This window comes from Dufourea novaeangliae, unplaced genomic scaffold (assembly GCF_001272555.1).
Source record: "Dufourea novaeangliae isolate 0120121106 unplaced genomic scaffold, ASM127255v1 scaffold64, whole genome shotgun sequence".
In the NCBI taxonomy this organism is placed as follows: Eukaryota; Metazoa; Arthropoda; class Insecta; order Hymenoptera; family Halictidae; genus Dufourea; species Dufourea novaeangliae.
In genome coordinates, this window is record NW_015373954.1 from 384,927 (window position 1) to 411,345 (window position 26,419).

Here is a 26,419-nt window from a genome sequence, read left to right on the forward strand (position 1 = left end):
GTTGCCTTTTGGGGTAGGAGTTTCGTTAAGGGAATGGTTCACTTTGTTTATACACGACAAAGGTGTTACACTTTAAAATATTTACGGGGTACATTACCTTGTAGGCTGAAAAAACATGGGGGAATTTATAAATTGTGTTTCCAATTGATTATTGAGTAAAAGATTGGAATCTTTTTAAGGGACGTTGGACAACGTTTTAACTTTTTTCTCAGTGAAGTAGTTATTATTTGAAATTACAAAATGCGAGAATTATTCAATATTGTATATCGTCGAGTCTGGGAAAACCTCGTCAGGTGGCATCCAGCAGATACCCGAAACTATTTATTCGATTAACTTCAAATTTAGACATATTATTCCTTATAAAATTATCTATTATGTACCACATCATTTTTTGGACATTTTAATTCGCTGAATTTTCATGAATTTTTCAAGTAGATATTTTTCACAGTGAAAAAAATTCTTTTTTTCTTTATAAAGCTACCATTTTACTGGTTTTACAAACAGTGATTTTACTGGTTTCCATTTATTGTGAAATATCCCCTTCCACGAAGTACAATATGTGCTTACACGCAGTTAAAACGCTGTGTACACTTTTCAACAGAACAGGTCAACACGTGGAAACGCTTTGCATTTTCGCCACATTTTATGCGTAATAGGATCCCGAGTATCATCGACCTGTCGTTAATTTTGCGCATACAGATCCAGGAATCCGCGAAACTAGCACATTATACTCGACAATAAAAGAAATTCTTGCTCGATGCTATCAGTTCTTTAATCTGCATAAACATGAAAATATTCGAAAATTGTGCCATACTTAACATTATGAATTATTCACATTTAAAGCAAAATTTTGTAACTTTCTTAATGAATTCTTTTTAAGTTTCTTGTGTTTATCTGACAATATTCTTTTAAATATTACATGTATCTCTTCGATGAAATAAGTCCTTGATAACGATAAAACAGAACCAATGGATGATCGTTTACTTATCTCTACGAATGTGTTAATATTCAAGTCTCCTTTCTCCGTTCAAGTTTAACGCGTTTCACTTCATTCACCGCTTTTAATGTACCAGAAATTCATTGAGTTGATACATGTACATGATTCGATGAGAAAAGTATCTTCGATCGTGTTTCAATATTTGTAGTTTCGTTAATTAGGCGGTGTCACGAATGTTCGTTTCTATTAGTATGAATTATAGGGCTTAATTTGGAGCAGACATTGATCAATCGAAACTTATCGAGAACTGAACAAACTTTCCTCGTAAAAACAGGTCGAACCTCGAATAATCGAACAAACGGATTTAATCGGGTGGAAAATATTTAATGTCAGTCAGTTAACTGCCAAAATCCGAAGAAAACACATTTTCATTCCCTTACACGAATAAACAAAAAAATATTAAGACTTCTTTTGAAAAAAACAACATTGCACTTTGGGTGATCAAATTATTAGAACTAAATACTTGCATAAATTGATGATTTTACGATTTTAACTGTATTTTTTATAATTACATAAGCTATGTTTAATATTTTCGTGTCTTTTTAATGGGCAATTGTTAGGTGAAAATTACCCACTGTAAAAACCTTGAAATTGTATTCTTATTTCTACACAAATATAAGAAAACTCATATTTTTTATAATGTAGCTCTAATAACTTGTTCATCCACTGTAATTAATGTGGTAAATATCTTTATGATATACAAGGCTGTTATATTTTTTACAAGTCACACAAAAGTAGCTTGAAAATATTTGTTATCTTGGACACACGAAATTATTTAAATACATTCATTCACCTGTGCAAATTAAATAGAACAGGTGCATATTCGCACAACATGTCGAGAAGTCACGCAAGGCCACACGTGATAGCCATTAAAAAAGTGTATCTCGTGGAGTTCGAAATACTCGCTTCAACAATCAAATAGTAATAAGACGATTTCTATTCAAGAAATGCCAATAACCCATTCTATTTTTATTACCCCATCAGTTAAATCGAACAATCGACCTACACAGTCACCTAATCGCCGTTCAATGTTATCATTTCCAAGGTAGCAAAACGCAAACCAACCACAGCTAGTTCTTATTATGTAAAAATCATTTCAGCCGCTGTAACGTTGATTCATTGCGCAACTTCAAGTTCTCTTTTACTTTCTCCTGTGCAAGTGCTCGGCTCCGCTCGGTCGGCAATCGACGAAAGTGACAGTCGGTGTTCTAACGTTAACTAAACCAGCTCCTCCTAAAACCACGTCGTCGTCTTGAAGTATCATCCTTTCGTTTTCTATCTTCAATCGATCAAAAAAAAGTAATCAAAATCAAGAACGATTCGTTACCCTCGTTCGTCGCAAAAAACGTGTCCGATTCTCCGTTCAATCGCACAGTTCCGGCGGTAATTGTGCCATGCTAATCAAACGTGGCCCAGTAACAGGAAACTTTCAAGGCTATCGAAGTACGAACGATACCGAGGCGACCGAGTGCTTTTCGTTGTTAGCCAACGTATCCTCGTAAAATCGACCGAGTACTACCACGATCCTGGGAGGTCCACCTCGTGCCAAGGACGAGGAGGACCGTTCCCTTTTGTCTTCCAGGAATGATGAATCGCGTGGATACTTTCCGATGCCCCGTTCCAGCTTCCTTCGACGAGGGTCCTAGGCTGATTGGATTCGGTGCGAGGGAAATCGGACATGATAACGATTGTCGTCGAACGTAGCCGGTGGAATGACTGAACTGTGGGATACAAAGTGTCGTAAGTTTCTCGAGTGGAAAGTGGCCACGATTACGATGAGAACCGGTCCCCACGCAACGGGAACGATCCAAAAACCAAAGACGACCGATGCTCGTTCGTTTTCGCAACGCGACGGCCTCTAATGACCTCGGTGAGTGATTAACGAAGTTTCAGTGACTTAGGAATATATTCTGAAAAAGTCTTCGTGATATTTGTGACATAAAATAGACGACAGATTGCGTGATCACGAGATCTACGAAGGTGAAATGGTTGGTTTTGCTGAAGGGAAGAAGAAGTGCATCGGAATTGTAAATTTCGCTTTAGGGGACAATGCTCGAGGCTGTATGTGAGCCAAGGCGAACCGGGGGCAGAGCACCTGTGTGTGTTTTTTCTTTTATTTGCATACCTATGATGTCCTATTTTAGCTTTTTTTTTTTTAAAGATTTCTCTGGTGAAAGAATCGAGTTGCATAATTCGGACGACAGGTTAATGCTTTATATGAACCCTGGTGATTATGAAATGATCATTGTTGGATCACACGTTGATAGATTTACACTGGAATTACCAAAGCAGCCAAAATGACTGGTTAGTAGATTGTTGTAAGGGTGATTCAAATGTTACAACAATACATGTTCTCAGATCTTTCACTACATTCATTACAAGATAAAAACGAAAAAATTAGCTAATTCAAGAAGAATTAATTTGAGAATTAAGAATTTATATATTTTCTAAAGGTTGACATGATTATCGATCTGACAAAAATAAATATACGTTCATCGTCGGTAGTTCTATGTTAATTTGTAATTAAGACGTTCATTTACAGTCACACTTGTGTATACGTATTTAGGCGAACGAACTTTTTGTACAAACATATTCTTCCTCTGGCAAGAGTTTCATTAACTATTCAATATTTTCAATTTAACTTACTACTTCAAAATATTGTAAAACGAGTATAATAAAATATAGAGTCGGGATAGAATAAGAGGAACTATAACTTGGGTCGGATACGACCCTGACCTTACTAATAGAGGATCAAATCAGTGAAGTAAATACTTCTTCGTATTATATTTTTTGCTTATCGTATAATACTTACAAACAGTAAAACATAGTTCGTTTTATATCATTTTTGACCTCCTTAAATTAACCCTTCGTAAGCAAACATATCTTGTCACACTTTATAGGCAAACTAGCTTGTGTATTTCCAATTTTTTTTACTGTTTCAGGCTTTCACAAAATCTGATAAACTTCGGGGCATTTATTAAAATCTTTACTACATCATCCAATCATTCATTTACTGAAATGTATCAAAATATTTTCAATGAAAATAAATTCGGAGGAAAATCAACAGACTGTCATAACTTATATTGAAATTGTTGACAACTTTCATTTATTCTACCAGCTTACTAGTATCATATTTAACATAACTTTCCCTATTTGCCATCAGGCTACTTAACACTAATAATAAAATATCAACGTTCTAAGGACTTCTAAAACCATGGGCTATTTGTTCCCCGTCAATATAACAATACAACTCAGAATTCACTCAGTTCTTACAACAGAAGCTAAACAATTAATCTCAATCCCAGTAGTCTTCAGTAAACTACGTCCAACTTACTACACTTAAAGAAATAAATCTCTTTAAACCCATAATCATCAATCTCTAAACACGATGCTCGGCTAAGTACAATAGTAGCCGCGCGACGAGTCATTGTACGGGTCTATGAATCCCCAACGAGCGTGTACGACAGAAAGAAACGAACAGAAAAAAAAAGAAAGAAAAGGAAAAGAAACGGAGCGGTATATATGTACGTAGACTATGTAGCGGTGACAGAGCGAGACAATACAGCACGATAGAACAACTGTAGGTTAGTTTCCGTTTTTCCCCTTCTCGAGCCACGCTTATAGTCCGAAGTGTATGTTTTTGATGCTCGAGGAGACAGCGTTGTCTTGGTCGGTGAAGGTCTGTCAGCTCGAGCTGACCAGCTGTTTCACGTTGTTCCATCCTCTCCCTCCGTAGTGACGATCCAACTCTCGATCATTCATCCCGCGACACTGGCGATCATGAGTTTGGAGCTCTGACACGGGAGTGAGTAGGTACAATCTGCCGTTTATACCGTGTCGGGACCAGTGTAGACGTTTTGTTTTTTCTTTCTTGTCGATGATCGCCATCGTGTACTTGATAATCGAGTATTTTTCTTCTGTTTGTTCAATGATATTTGTGGTTGTGTTGAAAAGTGCGTAGACGTCTTTTTTTTCTTTCTTATCGATGATCGCACGTTTGCTGTTTCTTTCTTCTCGTTTATCGTTGATCGATGATCGTCATCGTGTGGTTGATAATCGAGTATTTTTCTTCTGTTTGTTCAATGGCATTTGTGATTGTGTTGAAAAGTGTGTACTACAAGGTCCGCTAATATTTGAGCGACATGTGTATACCCACAGTGTGCTTGCACGTTATCCATGGTGGAAGATAACGATGGTTCTGCGACGATATCCTCGGCTCCGCTTCGAACTGCTGATTACATAAATAAAACTTATTTTACATAATCGTGACGTTACAGGTTTTGTTGTGTGGGACAAATTTAACGGACACTGGTCTCTTGATTCTGTTCGTTGGAATAACTATTGGTTCTGTTGTGATTAATTGCTGGTTAATGGATCATGGGATCGATGAAGTGGATTCTTGGAATTTGGATGACGACATGGGCACACGGTGACGTTATTTCTTTTGTGGTAGATCGAAGAGTCTGTTTCTTTGTCTGTTGTTTCACCTTAGAAGAAATTTGGAATTTCTTTTGTTATTGTTTCGCCTCCCTATATACGTTCCACGTGTTCAGTGTTTCGATTCACAAATTATTCCGTTACTTGAATCCCACATGAAATAGTTACTGTAATACTGTAATCGTTTTGCTATGTACAAATGTGCAATTAACATATAAATTACAATTTTCTAAATTCTTCAGTTGCAATATCATATCAGATTCAGAGTTACATTGAATTGAAGTCTCTTTGAAATAGGTTAATAATTCGTGTTTTTTAATCTTTCTAAACGCGCAGGGAAACCTCGACGCGTTGAAAACTGTGTTACAGTGTCTACCAAGCATGTAATAGCCATAGCTTTCTATTTGCAGATGATTCAGGTTCTCGAGAGAATAGCATAATTGAACCACTGTTTAATCGAATCTAGCGACAACAACCATATTAATAGGACGCTAGAGAGAAAAACAAAGAAGAATTTCTTTCTAATAGTTTTCAAAAATCGATCACAAAATCTCCCTAAGGTATATCTAACCAAGTTCTCGATCACCAATAAATTCAATCTCGCAAAAGATCAAATGCTTATACACACAGATCAATTCGATTTCTAAATAACACCAAATAATCCGCCCACCTCAATGGGGAACGATAAAAATCGACATCAGAACGAGTAATCGTCGACTTTTGATTTCCTCCAGAGGTTCGCAGGAAGATCCGACTTGGCTCATCCAGCGCGCACGGACTTGAGATCGCGATTGTTCCTCGATCTACGAGCGAAAGGTGGTGCACTGGGTCAGCAAGGTGGATTCTCTGGAGTCTGTCGATCGAAACTTAAACGTCGATTGCCTCACGGCTCGAGACGTAACCAAGTGAAAGCTGACAGCTGGATGCTGCGGCGTTTCTGTCTGTATCCAGGCGGCCATGTTGCACGGGATCGACTTGTTTTGATGGCTCGGTCCGCGGACCACGGATGACGAACACGGTCATGAAAAGCGTGAAGTTAAAACGATGAATCAGTCTGCAGGAAGTGTAGCGCAGTTTCTGAATAATTGTTCGAGCGAGAAGATTAGCCTTAATCGCCCGCGATAAGGAAATAACGCTAAGAAAACGGTCGTGTCCGGGAATCTTGTTGTTCCGCGGCGAAGCTTTGTTTTTTGGTGAGTGCATCTCCGTGAATTACTTTATTCCGACGTGACAAATTACTTTCGAATCATGATAAATTAATTTTTCGACGAGAGTAATCGTTTTATTAAAATGAACGTTAACAATGGTTACGTTGTATGAGAGTACTGATTTCTTTATGAATGATTAATTCAGTACAGTGGATTAAGAGATGGTGAGGGAAAGAATAGCTGCGTATATAGTTTGGAATTGTTTACAGTGTCGAACGTATAATTGCGGCGTTATACGTTGCGCTCGTATTGCCTGAATAACTCTGGTGCAACTTGAAAATACGAAAAAATGCATGAAGTAAATATTGCATAAATCTGATGTACAATACGTAATGAACGAGATTTTATCTACTTACATGATGTAATAAGTGCATGAATCGCAACGAAACAGCTTCGACCAGAACGTAATGAATTTTCCATTTCGATGTTTAACTTAGAAAATTTCTCAATTGACTGCACAAAGTTTTCGGCAGTTTTCATTTTTCTAAAATAATAGTAAACACGAATTTTTTCTAGCTGTTAAGATTAGAATTTTTTAAATATTGCTACGTATTCTTAACACGCCTATTACGATAGTAGATTAGAGGCTTTTAAGATGTAAATTCATTTTACATAGCTTCAGATAACTTCTTTTACAAAGCTTCCATTAGTCGGAGAAATGAGGATTCTACAAAGTGCATTGAGCGGATGGGGGCGTCTAATTTCGTGTCAGAATCACGCAGTGCCTCCGAACAATGAACATTCCCGCTGACAAATGACACTGTACGAGCTGCAGGTGGTGTCACGTGAACGGGCCCGCTTTGTCTACCATGAATCCATCGGACACGTAATCCGATCACGTTACGGTCTGCTTACGTGAAAATGATTTCAGACAAACGTCACAACGATTTCGGACGTTCGTTATCCCGCCTTCTAGTACAGTTACAACGGAAAGTGTTACGGATGGTCGCGTCTATTAGAACGAACCATGACCTTGTTTCATATCGATACGAATAAACGAACTTACGAAGGAAATCAGTTCATAAAATAAATCACTAATATCAAGTAAGAAATAAGATTTTATATGTCAGAAAACATTTTAAGGGACGCATCGGATGGATCTAATTTGATTTTTTTTTTATATCTTATGTATTTTGAAATATCAAGGTGCCCTTAAATTGTTTCAAGATCAATGTATCTTTTCTTTAAATACCACGTTGTTGTTAATGGAAGGACGAATTCAACAACCTATACTATGATGGTATTAAAAAGAAGATAAATTGACCTTGAAAAAACTCAAGATCACCTTGATATCTGAAAAAAGATAAGACATAAAAAAATCAAATTATATTCAACCGATGCCTCCCATAATATGCTACATATTTCATTAAAACGTTTTTTGATACAACAATAGGTCTCATTGACTCACCCTGTATGTAACAAGTGACAGAAGTACCCAATGCAATGAAGTAAGGAGGATCAGAGTTCGATCAGTCATAAAGTTCATAAATAGATGATGGCTCATTGATCATAATATAGTTTTCTATTTCTAAATTAACAGTTCCGTTGCATCGCTAGACAATAAATGGAACTAAATTTTCTGTCGCGTTCGAATACATTTAAGCAGTAGTGTATATATGATTACGTGAGTAATAAACACCATATCCAGTCCATTCAGTTGTTCGAGACCGATTTTATGGGCCAACAGAAAAGACACATGGCTGTCAGTTGCACTCGTTACTCTGTTACGCCGATGCATTATATGTATACACTTTCACGATCCTGTTTGTTCCATCTGCAGACGGGAAAAAGCGCAGAAGGCGTGGTCCATGAAACATCTAATAGGCATTCTTACTCTAGCACATACCAACCGACCCGTAATACCTGTCGAAAGTCGTTTTATAACCTTGGGCTGTTCGTATCGGAATTTTCAAAAGTGACGGGAAAGTTTGTACAACGAGCGAGGAAACTTGGTTGAGTCACGTTCTCGAAGAATTTCGCCTATCTCACAGACCGAGTGCTGCGATTATGCAACAAGAGTATGCTTTTAGTCCCTCGAACGACTATCGTTATTAAATACACAAAGTATCGGACACGTGGATTTATTTCTTTTTCTGACGTTCACACGTCAAAACAATTTTCATTTTTCATTGTTATTAGATTGATATTGACAGTAACGGCCGCGTGTACATAATGTACAGCGAGAGGAATTATTTAAAGTGTATTACTTAACTAGTTGAGTGCACGTTGTGGTCATCGATCATCGGCGCCATTAAATCACACATTCAACATTTTATAAATATAATCAATAGTAGGATAATAATGAAATGATATTCTTCTTTAGATATCTTAAGAAAAAATAACTGCAACACATTGTTTTCATTCAAAGAAAGGTAATCAAAATATAAAAGTTATTGCGAAGTGTATGCGAAAAGGGTCTACGTTCGATATGCTTTCTTTACTTCGTAGGAACTCCGGCGATATTACAGTGTCGTTCTAGGGTTAAAGATGGATCACTCGGCTTTGAGTAATTAAATAGAATAGACGTTAATCAATATTTGTATTAACCACTCTTTATTTAATTCTGTTTAAACCACCTGGGAAAAGATTCGGAGTCTAAGAGGCAAGATTAAGGATCGACAGATCTATTGTAGTCTATAAAATATATCTAACAAGATAACCATCTATTTTTATAGATAAACTATGGAACTATTTTTTAAAATAGTAATTATTCTTATGAAACCCTATAATATTATTATTAAACCTCGTTCAATAACCACCGTGCGGTATCCATTCTCCAACAGTCGCATATTCCGGTCCTCACTCGAAGGTTCTAAGGTGCCACCCTAATCCCGTACAACAAATCCATACGGCCCAACACCATAAATTCTCCATCGGTTTCGAATCCCTGGGCGCGATCGAAAAATGTCGAACAAAAGTTTCACCTGTCTCTTGTCGTACATCAACCGAAGATATATCATGTATCATCGTCATTCGTTTTAATCAAACAGAAGGAATTATTGTCGCGTCTGTCATCTTGTCGTACTCGAATTACATAAAACGTTACCAGTTACGTTTGCTCATCTGAGTTGTAATTGTAATTTCGATAAGTAATAAAACAGTAATCATAATTCTATTTATTTCACCGTCATGATTATGAAATTGGACTTGATTTACAAGCTCCTGACTTCTACGTTACTACCTTAACTATTCAAACCACATTTTCCCTCGTCACACACACACCCATTTACAATTCTACCACACTTCTTTCTATTGCCTATTAATTTCGACAAGTAATCTTCCCTAAGAACGTTGATTTTCTTCCCCTTCTGATAATAAGCAAATCATCTGGCAGGCAATACTCGCGAACGATAAGTCGTTCGATTTCATCGTTCGAACGATCGTAAACATCGACGATGAACATGTGATGCACTGCCCAATCGTGTCAAGTTCACCGCGTTATAGGCATGAGGAGGGAGAAATGAAAGAGAAAGAGTGAGAATTCTCCGCGACAGAATTTCCAATCTCTTATCAGCGACGAATCGGGAATGATACTAAAAACCGTGGGAACCGGGAACGGGTGACACAGTTGATTCTTTCATTTCAGCTCGATCAGACTGGAGCGGCTCAGAAAGCTGAATGGAGAAACCAGATATCAAGCGCCTGCAGATCCTTGGATTGATCTCGCTATGGCTGCTAGCCGTTGCATTTCCTGGTGCGATCGCCTCGTACAGCATCGGGGTAGGCAGGGCTGACACCACTGGACCCACCGCCGAAGTTGTTTTTGTGAGTTTTTCTTATTTTGAATTATCGAATTCCTATTTTTCAACTTTTTCACTACGGCATCGTTAGAGGAATTGCGATTAGGGTAAATTTAGGAGAGACGCCACACTTCATTTTCATGTATTTTTATTGATTTTCCATAAGAAAAGTTTAGAATTATTTATATTTTTTCGTAGTATATGAGTGTATTATTGTAATAAAAATGGTATTAATTAGTACAAAATCAAAAAACTTCTGGCTCTTAACCAAAAAGGGTGGATTCTCTCCTGAATTTAGGCTCGCGGGAATCATGATACGCTCAATTTACTTTACTGAAGATGTACTATTTCACACCGTAGAAGAATAGAATTCACGTGAAACAATTATTATTTAAAAGTATACCTTGTCATTATTTTAAACTTTGTATTTAATGACTTTTTGTGTTTTTGTTACGAGAACAATAGCAAGAAAATGAAGATGTCAAAATCCGTTGAGACACCCTGTACACATATGTTGTATATAGAGAAAGAGAGTGGAAAAGTGTAGCCAGAATCACAGCTTTTATTCCAAGCGACATCTCGAAAGGATTGTTTGTTTTTCAGATGGGTTACGCGAAAATCGATCAGAAGGGATCAGGACTCCATCTACGAACATTCTCCCGCGCGTTCATCATAGATGATGGCGAGGAGAGGTTCGTCTTCGTCAACGTGGATAGCGCGATGATAGGAAATGGCATTCGGGAAGCGGTAATTCTTTCCTTTCTTTTTTTATCATAATCTTTTATTCTTCGATTCAGAATTTTTTTCCATACCATTTACTCGTTGATTATTCCTTTCTACTATTCTACTAACCTTTCAAAAATATTTAATATCAATATTTGCGCTGTCTTTACCTAGGTGTTAAAGTATCGAAAATTAATATTGCGAAGCCAATTACGAAAATTAGATGCCAACAGTTTCGGAATACTTAAACAACGATACTTTTAACGACTCAGATTACTTTCTCGAAAAGATTTAACTTTAGAGTGCAACATTATTCACAGTTTTTTTTTTTAGAACGCACTCAAACTAAAATAACACAATTCAGTAAATATAACTCAACTGTAATTTAATTTAATGAATAATTGAACAATTATATACAGTACCAATGTGCAAAGTAGATTTTTAAATGTAGTTCATAAATATTAGTTTCAGAAGAAAAATGAAATCTGTACACTTTCATATGTTTCATGTATTTTAATTAACATGATGTATATCGTGGTTTAATTGAACTCTTTCAATCGAAAATCGTTGTGATCGTTTCATTTCTTAGTCACCTAATAAGAGATCAAACACACGTGTACGATCGTAGGCAGTGAATCGACCTGGAGGCCGTTGGGTTCTATCGATTTATTTGCCATTTAAATGAATTGTTATCACTCTGCGGCCGGAAAGTTAGTCATTCTTGTGTTGTTGTAGATAATTCATTTGCCGTTCGCTGTTATCACAGGTGCTGGAGAAACTTCAAACGCAATTCGGCAGCATGTACACAGAGAAGAACGTGATGATCAGCGGGACACACTCGCATTCCACCCCTGGTGGATTTATGTTGGACATGTTGTTCGACATCACCACCTTCGGATTCGTTAAGGAGACGTTCGACGCGATGGTCACGGGCATAGTGAAGGTGATTATCTTGTGGACCATGTCAACAGAGAAATCAAACACGTTAATAAGATAATCAATAGTAGAATCAATTAAACGAAAATGATAAATTACTCTACGATCCCACACCTGCAATACTATTGACTCAGTTTGTCGTTACTAATTTATTCATGGAAAGTAATTTCCAATATTGTATCCTTTGCTGCATTTCTACTTGACTAAATCGCGAATTTGTATGCAAATTCAGATTTTTACAGCTTAAAAATTTGTTTTGGAAATTTGTTTCCTTTTTACTAAAGGGTTTTGTTAAGTTCAAGGGAAAGGAACATTTATACTAATCTTTATGAAAATTTTAACGGTACTGCGTTTTGCACCTTTATATTGTCAATCAATCCTTAAAATACGTAGTCTAATCATTACTTACACTATTTCTTTAGAAAAGACAAAATATAGACTATTTAACGACAAAACTTAAATTTTCAAATGTTAAGTGAAAATATGCTGAAAAACTTTCTTCTTAAAGAAACACTTACGCTTTGCAATGTGTCGTTTAAGAGAATAGTTCCCTTTTTAGAAGGGTAACAGACTGACATCGTTTATTCCAAAACATGTAATTTTCTTCTTGTAAATTTCAATGATAAACATTCCAGAGTATCGAACGAGCCCACAACGCTGTCGTGCCAGGTCGAATCTTCATCACCAATGGGGAAGTGCTAGATGCAAATATAAACAGGAGTCCGTTCGCGTACCTGAATAATCCGAAAGCCGAAAGAGACAGGTGACCAACGATGTTCAGTCAAGTTAGACACTCTATACTTTCGTCGTGAACTCAATTAAACTTGCCCTCGCCAGGTATAAGTACGATGTGGACAAGACTTTGACGCAGATCCAGTTTATCGGAGCAGACAACAAACCGCTGGGTGTCATCAATTGGTTCCCGGTACATCCCACCAGCATGAACAACACGAATCATCTGGTATCCAGTGATAACGTTGGCTATGCCTCGATTCTTTTCGAGAAAACGATGAACAAAGACAATTTGATTGGCAAGGTGAGTCTTTCAATCTATCACATAGACGTACAGACTACTCTCGATTATCGTCTGGCTTGTACTACACGATTATTGTCCAGGCGTTATCCCCACCACTGGAGGGGGGGGGGTGGAACCTTTCAAGAACATACTTTCTTGCCCCTTCGATTTTCTTGTCGAGGCTCGGGCTTCAGGGAAAAAACGAGTTTATGAGGGTCTGAAGCTTTTCTTCAGACCCTTTTCTAATCTAGATGAGTAAAAAAGTTTGAATAAAACTCTGGTAAATCGTAGCATATTTTTTTAATTTAAGGGAACACATGAAACAAAATGAAGGATTTGTTTCGGGTGGGATTAAAAAATAGCTCACGTCATTTGTACATTTTACAGATCTGTACTATGAATATAACACGTACACACTTTAAAAGGAGAAACTATTGGCGGTTTGTATTTCACTTAATTTTCAATATTTTAGAGGTTTTTTAATTTTAAAACACGTGTTATATCCACAGTAAAGAGTATTAAAACCTGCAAATGATTGGAGTTATTAGTCGCTCATCGATTTTTACGAGTGTAATGATCGTCTGAATACTGAATGATTTTAAAATGAGAACTGTACTTAAAAAAATGTATGTAGGTACATTTTGAACTTGATGAGTGTCCGGTTTTTATAAATGTGTAGTAATGTGTTTCTTAAAGTGTAATCTTCAATTAAAGGTTTTACTAATTAAACATTTGTGAAAATTAGGGACCATTCGTGGCAGCCTTCGCTTCTACCAATCTGGGCGACGTTTCACCTAACACTCGCGGTCCAAAATGTGAATATTCGGGAAAGAATTGCTCGGAACAGTACACCTGTTCTGGAAAGAAAGAAATGTGCTTTGCGTCTGGTCCTGGAAAGGACATGTTCGAGAGCACTAGTATCATCGCCAACAAGATCTTCAAGGAATCATTGGTAAGTCATTTTATAAAACGTTCTTTAATCATTTGATAATATTCGTTCATGATTGTATGGCAACTGATAGTTAAAGGTGAACATCTAGATAAAAAATCTCGAATAATTTTATTTATTATTCCTCGATTGAAAGTCAAGATTCTAAGTGATGCAAAATAAATTATTATTTGAATAACATTCAGATTACTATGAACGGCGATGTTAAATATTACATAAAAGGTTTTGCAGAATTATAGTGAATTTTCAGAAATACTTCTTTTTATAGTAAAGTACGAATATAGATTGAACATTTATTTTCTATCAATCTACTATGAATAGAACATAAAATTGTAGTTAGAGAATCAAAAATGGCTTAAAGAGTTATATGAAACAAGATTTCCAAAGACGTCTAGCAGGAATTGTATTTCATTCAAGACGCGTTCTAGCTACACAGCTCGGTTTATCCTTTCGAAGCAAACGAAACCGCTTTGGGCCGCACAATGGCGTTCTAATGGAATAATACTATCTCTGACAGAGGGTTCCGAATATTGTCAATATATCTCGCTTTACTCGGCAAAATAACGAAGCAATTAACAGTCAGTGCCACGGCGCGTTTCACCGTTAATGCTGGAAATTCGGCGTTCTTGCATACCGGGTGTCTCGTAATTACAATATTAGCCCTTTGAACTTCGTGACTTTTTTAATCTCGATGACCAGTGACCTCAAGATATAATAACTTATAATATTTGATATAATTGAACTTTCATTAATTATATTATGATTTTAATAATTATTTATACTATTACAACTAAGTTAATAAAATAAATTTAGTTTGCATTGAATCAATAAGACATGTTTTACGGTATTGAAGTGATTAAAGGGTTGATCTTCATTACTTTCATATAGAAGAATATCAAAATATTGATACGATTTTATTAATATTAATTTTTCGACACTAGAGTTTATTCGGTATTAAAGTAATGGTTTTCATGGAATCCACGTTAAATTTACCGGTCAGGGAAAGTTGACACAAATTACAAGACAAAGGATACGTTTTCCCTTCGTCTCATTTAGTCCCGGGTGTTTCGCGCGGCGGCTAATTGATTTTCATGAAGGGGGAGACCCTATTTTCCCGTAAACCATTGAATTTCCAACGACCACGGAGAACTTCGAGACACACATTGAATTTCTCAGGGACTGTTTCGCAGTTCCATTCAAAGATCTTTCCCATTATAAATGGTCAACGTATTTACAATAGGGATCCCGTTGCACACAAACATGAGAAACGACGGGACGATTAAAGGTTACAAGGTCCCTTGTTACCGTACGCAGATCAACAAACACATTTTATGTTAATCGACACGTTTTTTCGCGTCTGTCGTGCGGAAAACGTTACAAAGTGGATTGAATGACAAAGAACACGAGAAAAGAAAATAATATGAATTTTATTATCCCCGAAGGAAATCTATATACTTATACACATTTCCTTACACTGAAATTAAAAATCAATGTTTCCATCGCATCGAAACCTACTTATGAATACTCCTTAATAAAACATTTACAGGTTAATGTTGTCTAATATTTTTTCTTTCTACGTATTACTAATACAGTTACTCCTTTATCATTACCAAAATTTCAGATTTACTTATGCATTATCAGTGTCATACTAAACTGTCACGTTTAGAACAAATATTTATCATTATCACTGGTAGGGTAATGTTCAAATGGTTTATTAGACTTCAAATTTTTTGTTTCACTGAAATCATAAAGGTGCTGACATAAGTGTCGTAATTTATGTTCACTTTCAGTTGATTATACAATTTAATTTAGTATGCATTTAACATTGGTAGTGCTAGTGTTAAAATCACAAAACTAACCATATAGAAACCGTTACCATCGCTGGTTTGTAGTATTCCCTTCACCTGAAAGGAAATATCAATGATAGCGAAGCAACGATCGCGGGAATTGTTAATTGCGCTAAACCGCTGCCAGTTTCGCACACATCATCCGCGAGAAAAACTGGTACTTAATTAGAATACATGAGAGTGTAGAGTGTGTTGAAAAGAAGAAACAAACACATCGTGAGCCTCGGACAAAATTACGAGCAAGAGGAGCCAGGAGATAGCGATCGATGAAATAAAGTAAATCTGCTCGACAGACCGTATTGCGGCTCTTGAATACGTGATTAATTAACAATGTATACGTAGTAAACACTCAGCGCACAACACCACCGACACTTATTATTCAGCCAGCAAAGTCACGTTTTTCTCATTTTTCACTCTTTACGAAGAATCCGTTCTTCTTGCAGTGAAAAACATAGTGTTACACCATCTGACTCAAAGACATCGATATTTTACTATCTATTAGTAGATGCAGTTAAATATATTCGTAATAATAATATTTTCTTAACCCCTTAACACATTCACTGCCCCAGTGAAATAGTCCGTACGTAGCCAGACACACTTTATTTCGTTTTTTAAGTCATAAATCGTGGAAAATAGGTGCCTCTAATTTATATAGGTTGTAAGTCTTCTGTTAAATTATAGTACGATATTAATTCTACGTCAAAAATTGTATGATGGTATTTAAATAATCCAGCCTCTTTGCAATGTACATGTCACCTATATTTGGGTGACGTGACAGTCAAAGTGTTGAACGTTATTGTCCATCACTGAAAGTGCAATCCACGGTAGCATGAATTTTTCGTACAGGTATAGATCTTATTTCCAAAGAATTACAGAAATTTGGAAATTCTTTATTTGAACAAATTTTCACACTTGGAACATTTCCGTTATTTCCGCTGTGTATTGATTTTGGCCGTGACGAATATACATAGACGACATAACCCCCAACATCCATCAAAGACATTCAAATCATATTTCTGTCTCATTCATTCATAGACCAAATAAATTCCCTGTATCATCAAACTGAAAGCTCTAATTAATTAAAATGAAAGTCTACTGGCGACGGTAGCGAAATAATAAAGGATGAATACACTTGAAAGGGTTACAAAACGATTCTGTTGATGTCTCAATTTAATTCTTCTGGGGTAGCCCCCATGCCTTCCTTCCGCCTCCGCGATCTCGATCTTTTTCCCATTTCGCTTAATTATTTCCACAGACGGGAAACCTTGGCCGGAGACACAAGAACCGTAGGGATGCTTTCTTCGCCTCGTTAAGACATTCGTTCGGTATGATCAGCCGCTAACGAGTCATTGTGATCGGGCATTAGCGTCGTTGAAGAAATATACTTCCAGCTAACCTCATTGCCCCCGGATGGCGAAGTTTTTTTCTTCCTACCGTAACCAGACTGCCCGATAACATCTCGGATACGTTATTAATTAACTGGTGGAATAATTCTAACGCTCACGATCTCGTCACGGCATAAATTAGAGGGGAAGTCGTCTGTTGGAACTTTTTATACAATCTCTTTTATTGAGTACAGGCTTACGTCGAATGCTATTTGTTCCACCGGTTGTGAAAAGAATTCAGAAATTAATTAGGGAAATTACTGAATTCGAATCTTGTCTGACGATCCTATTCATCTTTGAATTTAAAAATTTTTAAATTTTCAACCAAATTAGTGACCTCCAATAATTTTTACTTAGTACATAGTATTAAACCATCATATCTATTTGTAGTAGAATCGATCTCAACTGTTGGTTATAGTAATTTCCAATTTCGTGATCCTAGTATCCGATAATTTTGACAATCGAAAATTTTCAATCTTACCATTGGTGACATCTATGTTTTTTCGCAAAATTGTCTAAGCACGAGTGTCTACAGTCTGCCCGACAGTAGCTCGCGTCAAATTTTCCGCGCCTGTCGGACTGTGTGGAAAGCGATGGAAAAAAAATAAAGGATCTGGCCCCTCCCCCCACGATCTTCAAGTAGCCGCGAGGTTTTTCCACGGAGTGACTCCACTTTCTACCAGTTAACGAACAGTGACTCGTTTACATATGTATCCGCGTTACCATCGTCTCGACCTCGGTGGATTCTAAGTCCGAGCGCACTCGCCAGCGGATGCAGATGATTTCCACGAATGAAAATTTCTCTTTCGAAACAGTCGTTTTTTCCAGCCTCCACGGAAGCGACTTTATTATTCCCATAATTTGCCGACAGTGTTAATTACCCACTTCGTCGACGATAATCCATCGTTTTCCAATTCGTATTGGCACAGATTTTATCTTACACACGAGTAGTAGCTGTACGTACAGGATGGTCCAACGACCACCATAAATAATCACTTAATTATAACTAACTTGAACATCGCGATCACAGAAGAAACATTTCTATGGAAAAATTACACACGCGAAGGTTGCTTTTACTATCTCTTTTTTCGAACGTAATGGCCTCCTTTGCGTACCTATTGGACCACCCTGTACGATGATCGTCAGTTTACGAGAAATTATAACGAAGCAGATATACGTATACAGGGGCGATACGAAAAAAGGGTTCATAACTTCTAGATACAGACTCTTCTTGATTAACGTCTGGCTTGTTATACACGATTATTGTCCATCCCCATTATTTGGGCGCGGACCCGAGTTCGTGACGGTAATCGAAAGTAGTCTGTAGTACTAATCAAATGATGAATAAAAGTGCTGATAAACATGGGTCGAAAAATTAATATTTTCAATGTTATACACAATTTTTCGTTTCGGTTAAAGTGAGTCACTTTCTTGCTTCGGGAGCTACCGGTACTTATGTGAAACAATGAAGAAAATTGTAAAAAAAATTAATAAAAATTGTCGAAAACCTTCTGTAACTAGGAAAAGAAGAAATAATAAGGTAATCCAGTCGCTTTAACTGAAAGAAATAATTCTTTATAACTCTGAAGATATGAATTTTTCGACCCATATTTACCAAAACCTTTTTTCATCATTTGGCGAATACTATCTACCCTACAAGTTATGAAACCTTTTTTTGCATCATTCTGTATATAAAAATACTTAGACACTCGATCCTATTATTAATTGAATTGAACACAATACTTGCAACGCCGTTGAAGATCGACGGGCGATCTAGATTCTTAAGATGCTCGTATCGTGACCGTAACAGCCCAAAAGGATCAGTACAACTGCGATATCTGCCTTCGATATCCAGCGCTGATCCATTCTCCTCGATCGTCAGATATGTCCTCGAGCAAAAAATGATCGTCGATCCCCTGTTCTCTGTTTCGTTCGTGGATCAAACCTACGTGTTTAATAGTGCTTCTCGTAGTCGTCGTAGCTATTGTAATATGCTGGTGACACGTATTTTGCGACAGGAATCGGTTTCGGATGAATCGCCGGTCCAACCTTCTTTACGACCGCGTTGAAACCGTTGTGATCGTCTGCGGTGTATTCGACGATCCTGACGCTACCGTCAGGCTCGTTAACGCTGTAGGATCCATGGACCACGTCGCCGTCGCGAACTTCGTGCTGCGTCTTCACGTCGCCTGTGTGAGGATCGTGGACGCCATAATTGAAGGTGTATTTCGGATGGGCCTGAAACAAGAAACAAATTTTCTGTTTAAATTCCACGATATATTTTTGGTTATATCAACGTTGGAAATAGCGAATTGTTTTCTGGTGAATCGTTTTATTTTTAAATGTTATATTTATTTTTTGAAACCGATGTACATATACGCTTTCTTTAATTAATCCAAAAATATTACCAAACAGAAATTTTTGGATATGGAAAAATTGTAAGAATTCATCAAAAAACATGGTGACTTTATAGAAATTTCGACCTGTGTATGTACAGGGTGGTATGAGTTGATAATTTGCATCCGAAATCGCGTGCTATTCACACTGTTAATTAGCCCGAAGAATGATCGCGACGTGTCAGTTCCATCCGCGTCACCTGTGCGTTAATTGAAATTCCTCTGGCCCGGTGGAAAAGTGGTTCTTGGCATAAGAACCTCTTCCGCGATGTATCTCATTGTCGCGGCTGTTTCCGCGACGCCCCGTTACCGCAGCAGCTTTCTCGCGACGTCTGCTCGTTAACGATCGCCTTGATACTCGGTCGCCGGATATTCGTTACGCGGTTAGTCGGTTGCGAAATTTTTACGGGAACACAATAACTGTCGAACGTCCTGGTGAAACACTTTCGGACGTGCAAAGTCGAATGAAATTTTTCGTTATTATTGTACAGGAAAAATATTTGAATGTTCGACACTGGAACCATCAAACCCGTTCAAAACTAACACAGTTAAAATGACAGATTAGTGTACGAAAATGTTACAACAATGTATTTTCTCAGATATGGTCTGTAAGATAAAAATTTTTCAAACAAAATCGCCGCTTCAAGTTTCGAGAGTTTTCAGGTATGAAAGTTTCAAGAGTTTCGACAGTTTTAAAATTAGGTTCCAACCCATCTCGAATAGAAGTAGATATATAAGTTTATCGTCAGCGATTCTAATAGTAATTTTGTATACATTCAACGCTGGTGAGTTCAGTATTAGTAAAAATTCAATATGATTAAAAGAATGAAATTGATCGATGTCATTGGACACTTACGTAGTAATCGTGATCGTGATCGGCGTGGGGCTCGTAAGCGTGAGCGACGTGAGCAGTGTGATCCAGAGAGGCGCTGACGTGCACTGGCGCGGCGGAAACCGCGTGCACCGGAACCGCCACCGTCGGAAGTACCGCGTGTCCTTCGTAATCAGCCGCACCTGCCGCGTACCCTTCCAGAGCTTCGTAATCGGCGTACGAGATCCCGTGGCCTCCGTTGTAACCGCTTAAAACCACAGCGTTGCAGCTGACAAATGTCGCACAGACGATGCACAAAACCTAAAATTTCGATTCTGAATTAATATATTATATACTATAAATTAAATTGAATTAGGGAATACCAATTGAAACTCTATAATTATTAGGTATATTTAGAGAATTTTAGTCCTTCCTCTTTATTTGTATTTTTTTTTCTGCTACCCTTTTTAATCGATCCTGTCATCATCCGTATTATGGAAAAGTTCATATCGTCTAGAGTGTCATGTTACTGTGTATGTCTCTGTGTAATATTTAAAATTTTCAAGGGTTTTTTGAGTAGTCCCTAATATGAAGTGACAAAAAGCGTTCGTCGCATCGATTTCCTATTAACTGAGATTTTTTCCCCGGTGGAAACCTTTTCTTAAAAAGCGTTAGAGACACGCGAAGGCAGTATATCAGGGGCATGAAAGGCCCATAAAACGAAGGGGATTATGGCGAGTATTTCGTCGGATAATGTAAGCGATATAAACGCAAGTTTTGTAATAACGGTTGTTACGGTTCATGGAGAGAAATGCGTTTAATGTACATCAGGGCTGAAGGAATGTGAAAACTGTCCACACGAGACACATGATACGATGTCATTTCGTGTCGATCTACGCGGGCACGTTATCAGCGGGGAATATTAAGGTACTTTTATAATCTCGAATAAGAGAGCAGTTAGCGTAAGTCACCCTGAGTTTACTTTATCTTGTACCTGATTTCAACATGATCCGAACTGAGATTCAACCCTTATCTAATCTATATTTTCTTTATTTTAAATCTAATCTAAATTTGGTCCAATTTCCGCTAATAATTAGATCCAGCGGAAATCTAACTAAAGACTGATTCAGGAGTTCACACACAAGAACATTTTTTTGGCTATCGCGGGAGGAGTTCGACGAACGGAAAGCGAGGAAAGTCACCGTACACGTTGAGAAAGTTTCTCGTGTTACAGGTGTGTCGTCTTCCAATAAAAGTGTCCCTTCTCACTTTCTCGACCTTGCTTCGTAAATTAATACGAATCCGCGGAAGTGGTCAGAATCCACCGTCGAGATTTACAGTGTCGTTTGCGGATGCCAACGATAAACCGCGAACCAGCCGGTTTTGTCTATGAACGAAACGTATCTCGTATCGTCTATCTAACGAAACGAGTTTCAGGTGCTTCTGGAGCACTGCTGGGAAAAGATCTTTCTCTGGGTCATTGTTCTTTGAGTACGCAAAGAGTCCAAGACTTTAGAATGAAATCGTTCTAAACTCGTGGAATCTAAATTTAAACAAAATGTTTAAGACTTTAGAATAAAATCGTTTAGAGCGAAAGTATCCGTATAACTATACAGGGTGATGAAAGAGGGTCTAAGACTTTAGGAACTTGTAATACTCACCAAGGAGAGTAAAAAATGTCTAATCTACATGGATCCAAAGATTAATCGTTCCGGTGTAAAATTAACTTTTATGTTCACCCTTTTTGCAAAAATAGAAATTCTTGACGAAACTTCATTAAATGACATCCAGACATTAGAAAAACGGTGTTACTGTGACTATTAGTTCGTTATTTACCGTGAGCTAACACATGGTTTATAACAAAAATATTTTAAAAAACGTTTCAAATAATCGTAAAATGACAATTGGTTATTGAAAAAAAGAAAATTATTTATACAAGATACCAAAAAGATACGATGAACAGGTTAACATCGCAAGTGATACCGATCACCTCGTAATTTAACACGAAAACAGTATTCTCTGTTAATAATTATCACTCGAAAATTCAATTCAAATTGTTTGAAGTGTTCAAATTGTTGAACAAATTCAAACTCCGCATAGAAGAATTTACTCCATACAGATACGAATACGTAACCGACTCGAAACAACGGGAAAAAAACAGAGCGATCGTGAAGGCAATAGAACAGAATCTTTCCCTCAGAACCATCCGAATAATCAAGACATAGGGGGCAACGATCAGGGTTTGCCGAAGAGGAAAACCGATTGAAGTGTAGATCCCGATGACCAGATGAGACACGATTCAATGAGACGTAATGCTCCCGTTATGTCTCGAAGAAACGACGAAATTATTCCTCGAAGAACGACCGACCACTGTCTATATTTGCCGAGCCATCAGAAGGAAATTCCAATTTCGTCCCTCCCCTTTCTGGTTTGTCCAGTCAAGAAAAAGTTCGACCGAACATCGAAGAATTACAATAACCGCGAGAGGAAGCTTTACTAGGGAAAAGTTTCCCTCTCGTGCAAAAGAGGGTAGGGGGAAGGAAAGATCCAAACGATGAAAATCTATCCAGCACAGAAAACGTCGTAACAGTATAACTTCGTTGACCCCCGAAGAGGCGCGTTCTCGCTGGCACACAGCAGCCTGTTTGCCCTTCCAATAGGCGATCGTACCTTCAACATGGTTGCCTCGACTTCGTAAGGGTTCTCCTTGTCCCGTTTCACTGGTATATGCGAAAACAGCGCGATACACACTGATAGTCGTTATACCGGGACGATCGTCTTATATCTATCTCCCACTCGGTCGCTATTGCCGTTCCGGGCAAAAGCTCCTCTCGTCCTCCTACCTTGCGTGTTCCCACCCTGGTACACCGCCCCCACCTGCGGTCTGCTCTTTTTCTCTGCCGTGTGAGAAGACGGTGCACGGTTCGACGCGCGTTTGTCCACGTGCTGGATTTTTTTCCTCGTTTTTTGCAGTGGCTAGCCAGCCAGCGAAAGGACGATTGTTTTCCATTGCCAATGACTTCCGGCTGGAGGAACGTGCCTTCTATCTTTAGGGATACTTTCTGTAAAAAGGGGGCCAGGAAGACAGCGGGATAGGACATTGTGTACTTCCTCGAAACTGAAGAACGGGCATTCTTCACGAAAGCGTTCTGATGATCCTCTTTGCTAGAGTTTGCCTCTTTGGAGGCGGAATACCCTTAAGTCGGAAAAAGGTTAAGAAACACTGGTCTGGTGATTATAATAGAAAGGCTTTAACTGGTCTGGGTTAAGTTGAAGAACACTGGTCCACTGTTCAACTTTGGAAAAAGATTGCAGAAACACTGACCTAGTGATGACGATAGGCTTTAGCTGGTGGATTCAACGAAATTTTTAACATCTTCGTGGATCCCAATGTTTTAGATTCAGTGAATGGTTTTGTAACACTCAGTATGGACACGCGAGAAGGTGGGCTAGGGGGTAAAGAGATAATTAATTTGGCAAGAAGAATCGTGTGTGGTGAGAGGCGTGGTTGACTACGTTACGTTAGGAAAGTGTCGCAACATTTAGGAGAGTTGGAACAAAGCTCGCCTGTACGCTTCTCTGCATAGGTAATACCCCTTTTGTACAGTGCACGAATCTTGGGCTCGATGCAATCGTCCCGGGTAAATAATTCCCTCGGCGCTAATGACGCCAGACCCTTTTTCTCGCTCGAACACGTATGAAATGGGCAAAGAGAAAAGCGATTCTTTCCTTTTTAACGCGTCCCAGCAGACTTGGGCGATTTAATAAATGGAATATTTTATTGTATTCTACAGGCGCACAAAGTATCATAAATGCATAAAATCTAGGTCTACTTATGGAGAATAAAAATGGCCATTCATTTCCACTTGGGACACAAAATTGGAGTTCATTTTATATATAAACGGGCATGAATATTCACGGAAATTTCGGACAATTGCGTTATTATGTCACAGGTGTTCAATTACGCGACAATGGTTAATGTTTAACGAAAGTTAAAAAACACCGTGTTATATAAATCGATGAAAGTTTCACCCAAAGTAGCTTACCTTGAATGACTTGTCTAATCAAAACTGTACATCTAAAATTGAATTAAGGAGGGATGATCCTAAAAGGGTTCGAACAACCCTTCACAATATTCTATACTTTAGTGGTGTGTCTTCGAAAGGTTTCTGCTCCCAGGGGATTTCAGACGTACCGAGTGTCTCTCAAAACATCGATAGCAAATGTGTAGGTGGAAGACAGCCGCCTGAATTTGATCACGTTTGCCCTGGTTGGTTCTCTGGTGTTTGTTGCCCACAGGTTTTGTATCGGCCAATTCTCCTCGAACCTGACGGTATTAGCAAAAATACAGGATAATTACAAAAATTTGATAAAAACTTTCAGAATGCATTCACTAGACTGCAGATGTTTGTACATTAATAGCATCTCATAATTTGGGAAACGTAATAAAATAAAGGTTTTAATATAGTTTAGCACTATTTATGTGTTATTATTAACGTAGTAAAGTTCTTAATACAAAATTCATAATTTTGCATCATTTTAATTTTTGATATTAGTATATGAAATTGTACATTTGGATAGGCATCCGCAGTGTAGTAATGACTCAACCTTTTTCTACTTGTTCTGATATCATCATCGCTTGATATAAACTTTGCTTGGCTGTACACTACCACTTTTTAAGTATGTAGGCACCTGGTCTGTATACAAATGTAATGTTACTGTAACAAATGATAAATTTTAGGCCACGGCTATTACTACACAATAGCATAAGCGTTGCCCATCGAGCTTTACTACTAAAGCTACCCTCGATAAACACATATCTATTTCGATCAATAAACATGACAAACTTTTGAAAATTTACAAGTTTATAAATTAAATTTCTATCGTTATAAATGTTGCAAACGATGTAGAAAATCTGTATTGTTGTAACATTTTAATCATCGCTATAAGATAAAACTTAAAAATTTGAAACTTGGAACAATATTTATTTTAAATTTTCCACGATTTCGTAATGCCTTGTATCATTCACCGTAGGATTCGATAATTGTCTCTGCTACTTATGAGCGAGAGTATACGCGTACGAGCAATTTCGTCTCAAAGGGGGCGCGGTCGTTTCCACGATTCCTCTGAAATGATGCAACAATGCCCACAACAAAGCTTGTTTGTCTACCTGAACGAATGGCGGTGTTGCGACCGCGCGTTAAAAGACGCACGAGTTATGCAAAAAGGACGATTTCGCTGATTTATGGCGGCCAACTATGTCGGTCAAGAGCGTACTATGTGGGAAACTAAAGCCCTTCCTCCATCGTCTTTTTTGTCCACCTTCTGTTTCTTCTTGTTCTCCATTTTCCATTTAATCACGTCGTCGAATGTCTCCGCCGTTTACGTAACTAACAACAAAAAGAAAAACGAACGAAATGAAATTTCTATTCGAACAATTAATTGTAGTTTCACTGACTTCATAAGACGGTTTCATTAACCGACATAATATTATTACTTTTTACGACGCGCATTACGTAGCCATTTCTTACTCGCGATTGTGACAATTCAGGTTACACAAAATTATTCGTTGCGTAGACAGTTGGTGGCCCCCCGACACTTTTTTCGACGAGGTTTCGATCGTTTCGAAAGTGTTCTTGAAATATGAAAAAAATGGTGCATTTGACGCAACGAGTGTTGGAAATAATTAACTGCTTCATTGTTTTTTTTTATCTCATTTCAATGTTTCAAGGGGAAAGAGCATTGTGATACATCATCTGATAAAATTGTAATTCAGCTAAGACATATGATTGAATCAGACGGCTTTATATTCAGTTTCGTCCGCGGAACGATTCCTCGATAGAGATAAAAATTCCCTGGAAACGGAGCACATGAACGTGGAGAAGATCGGTATCAAACGTTGCATTCTTTCTTGTACTTGACATAAAGATACGTATCCAGACTCTTTTCCGAGGGTCACGTAACATCGTTTTAAA

At 37.8% G+C, this 26,419-nt stretch overlaps 1 protein-coding gene across 1 annotated transcript in view; it reads left to right on the forward strand.

Moving 5' to 3' along the window:
* The first annotated feature begins 4,756 nt into the window (after positions 1–4,756).
* LOC107186199 (neutral ceramidase) overlaps positions 4,757–26,419 on the forward strand; it is a 37,081-nt gene continuing 15,418 nt past the window's right edge. The window contains exons 1-7 of the mRNA XM_015574020.1: positions 4,757–4,810; positions 10,229–10,407; positions 10,986–11,129; positions 11,872–12,048; positions 12,677–12,804; positions 12,879–13,077; positions 13,802–14,008. Of these exons, the coding sequence (XP_015429506.1) occupies positions 10,261–10,407; positions 10,986–11,129; positions 11,872–12,048; positions 12,677–12,804; positions 12,879–13,077; positions 13,802–14,008 (1,002 nt within the window). The 5' untranslated portion in view covers positions 4,757–4,810; positions 10,229–10,260. The remainder of the gene's footprint in view (positions 4,811–10,228; positions 10,408–10,985; positions 11,130–11,871; positions 12,049–12,676; positions 12,805–12,878; positions 13,078–13,801; positions 14,009–26,419) is intronic.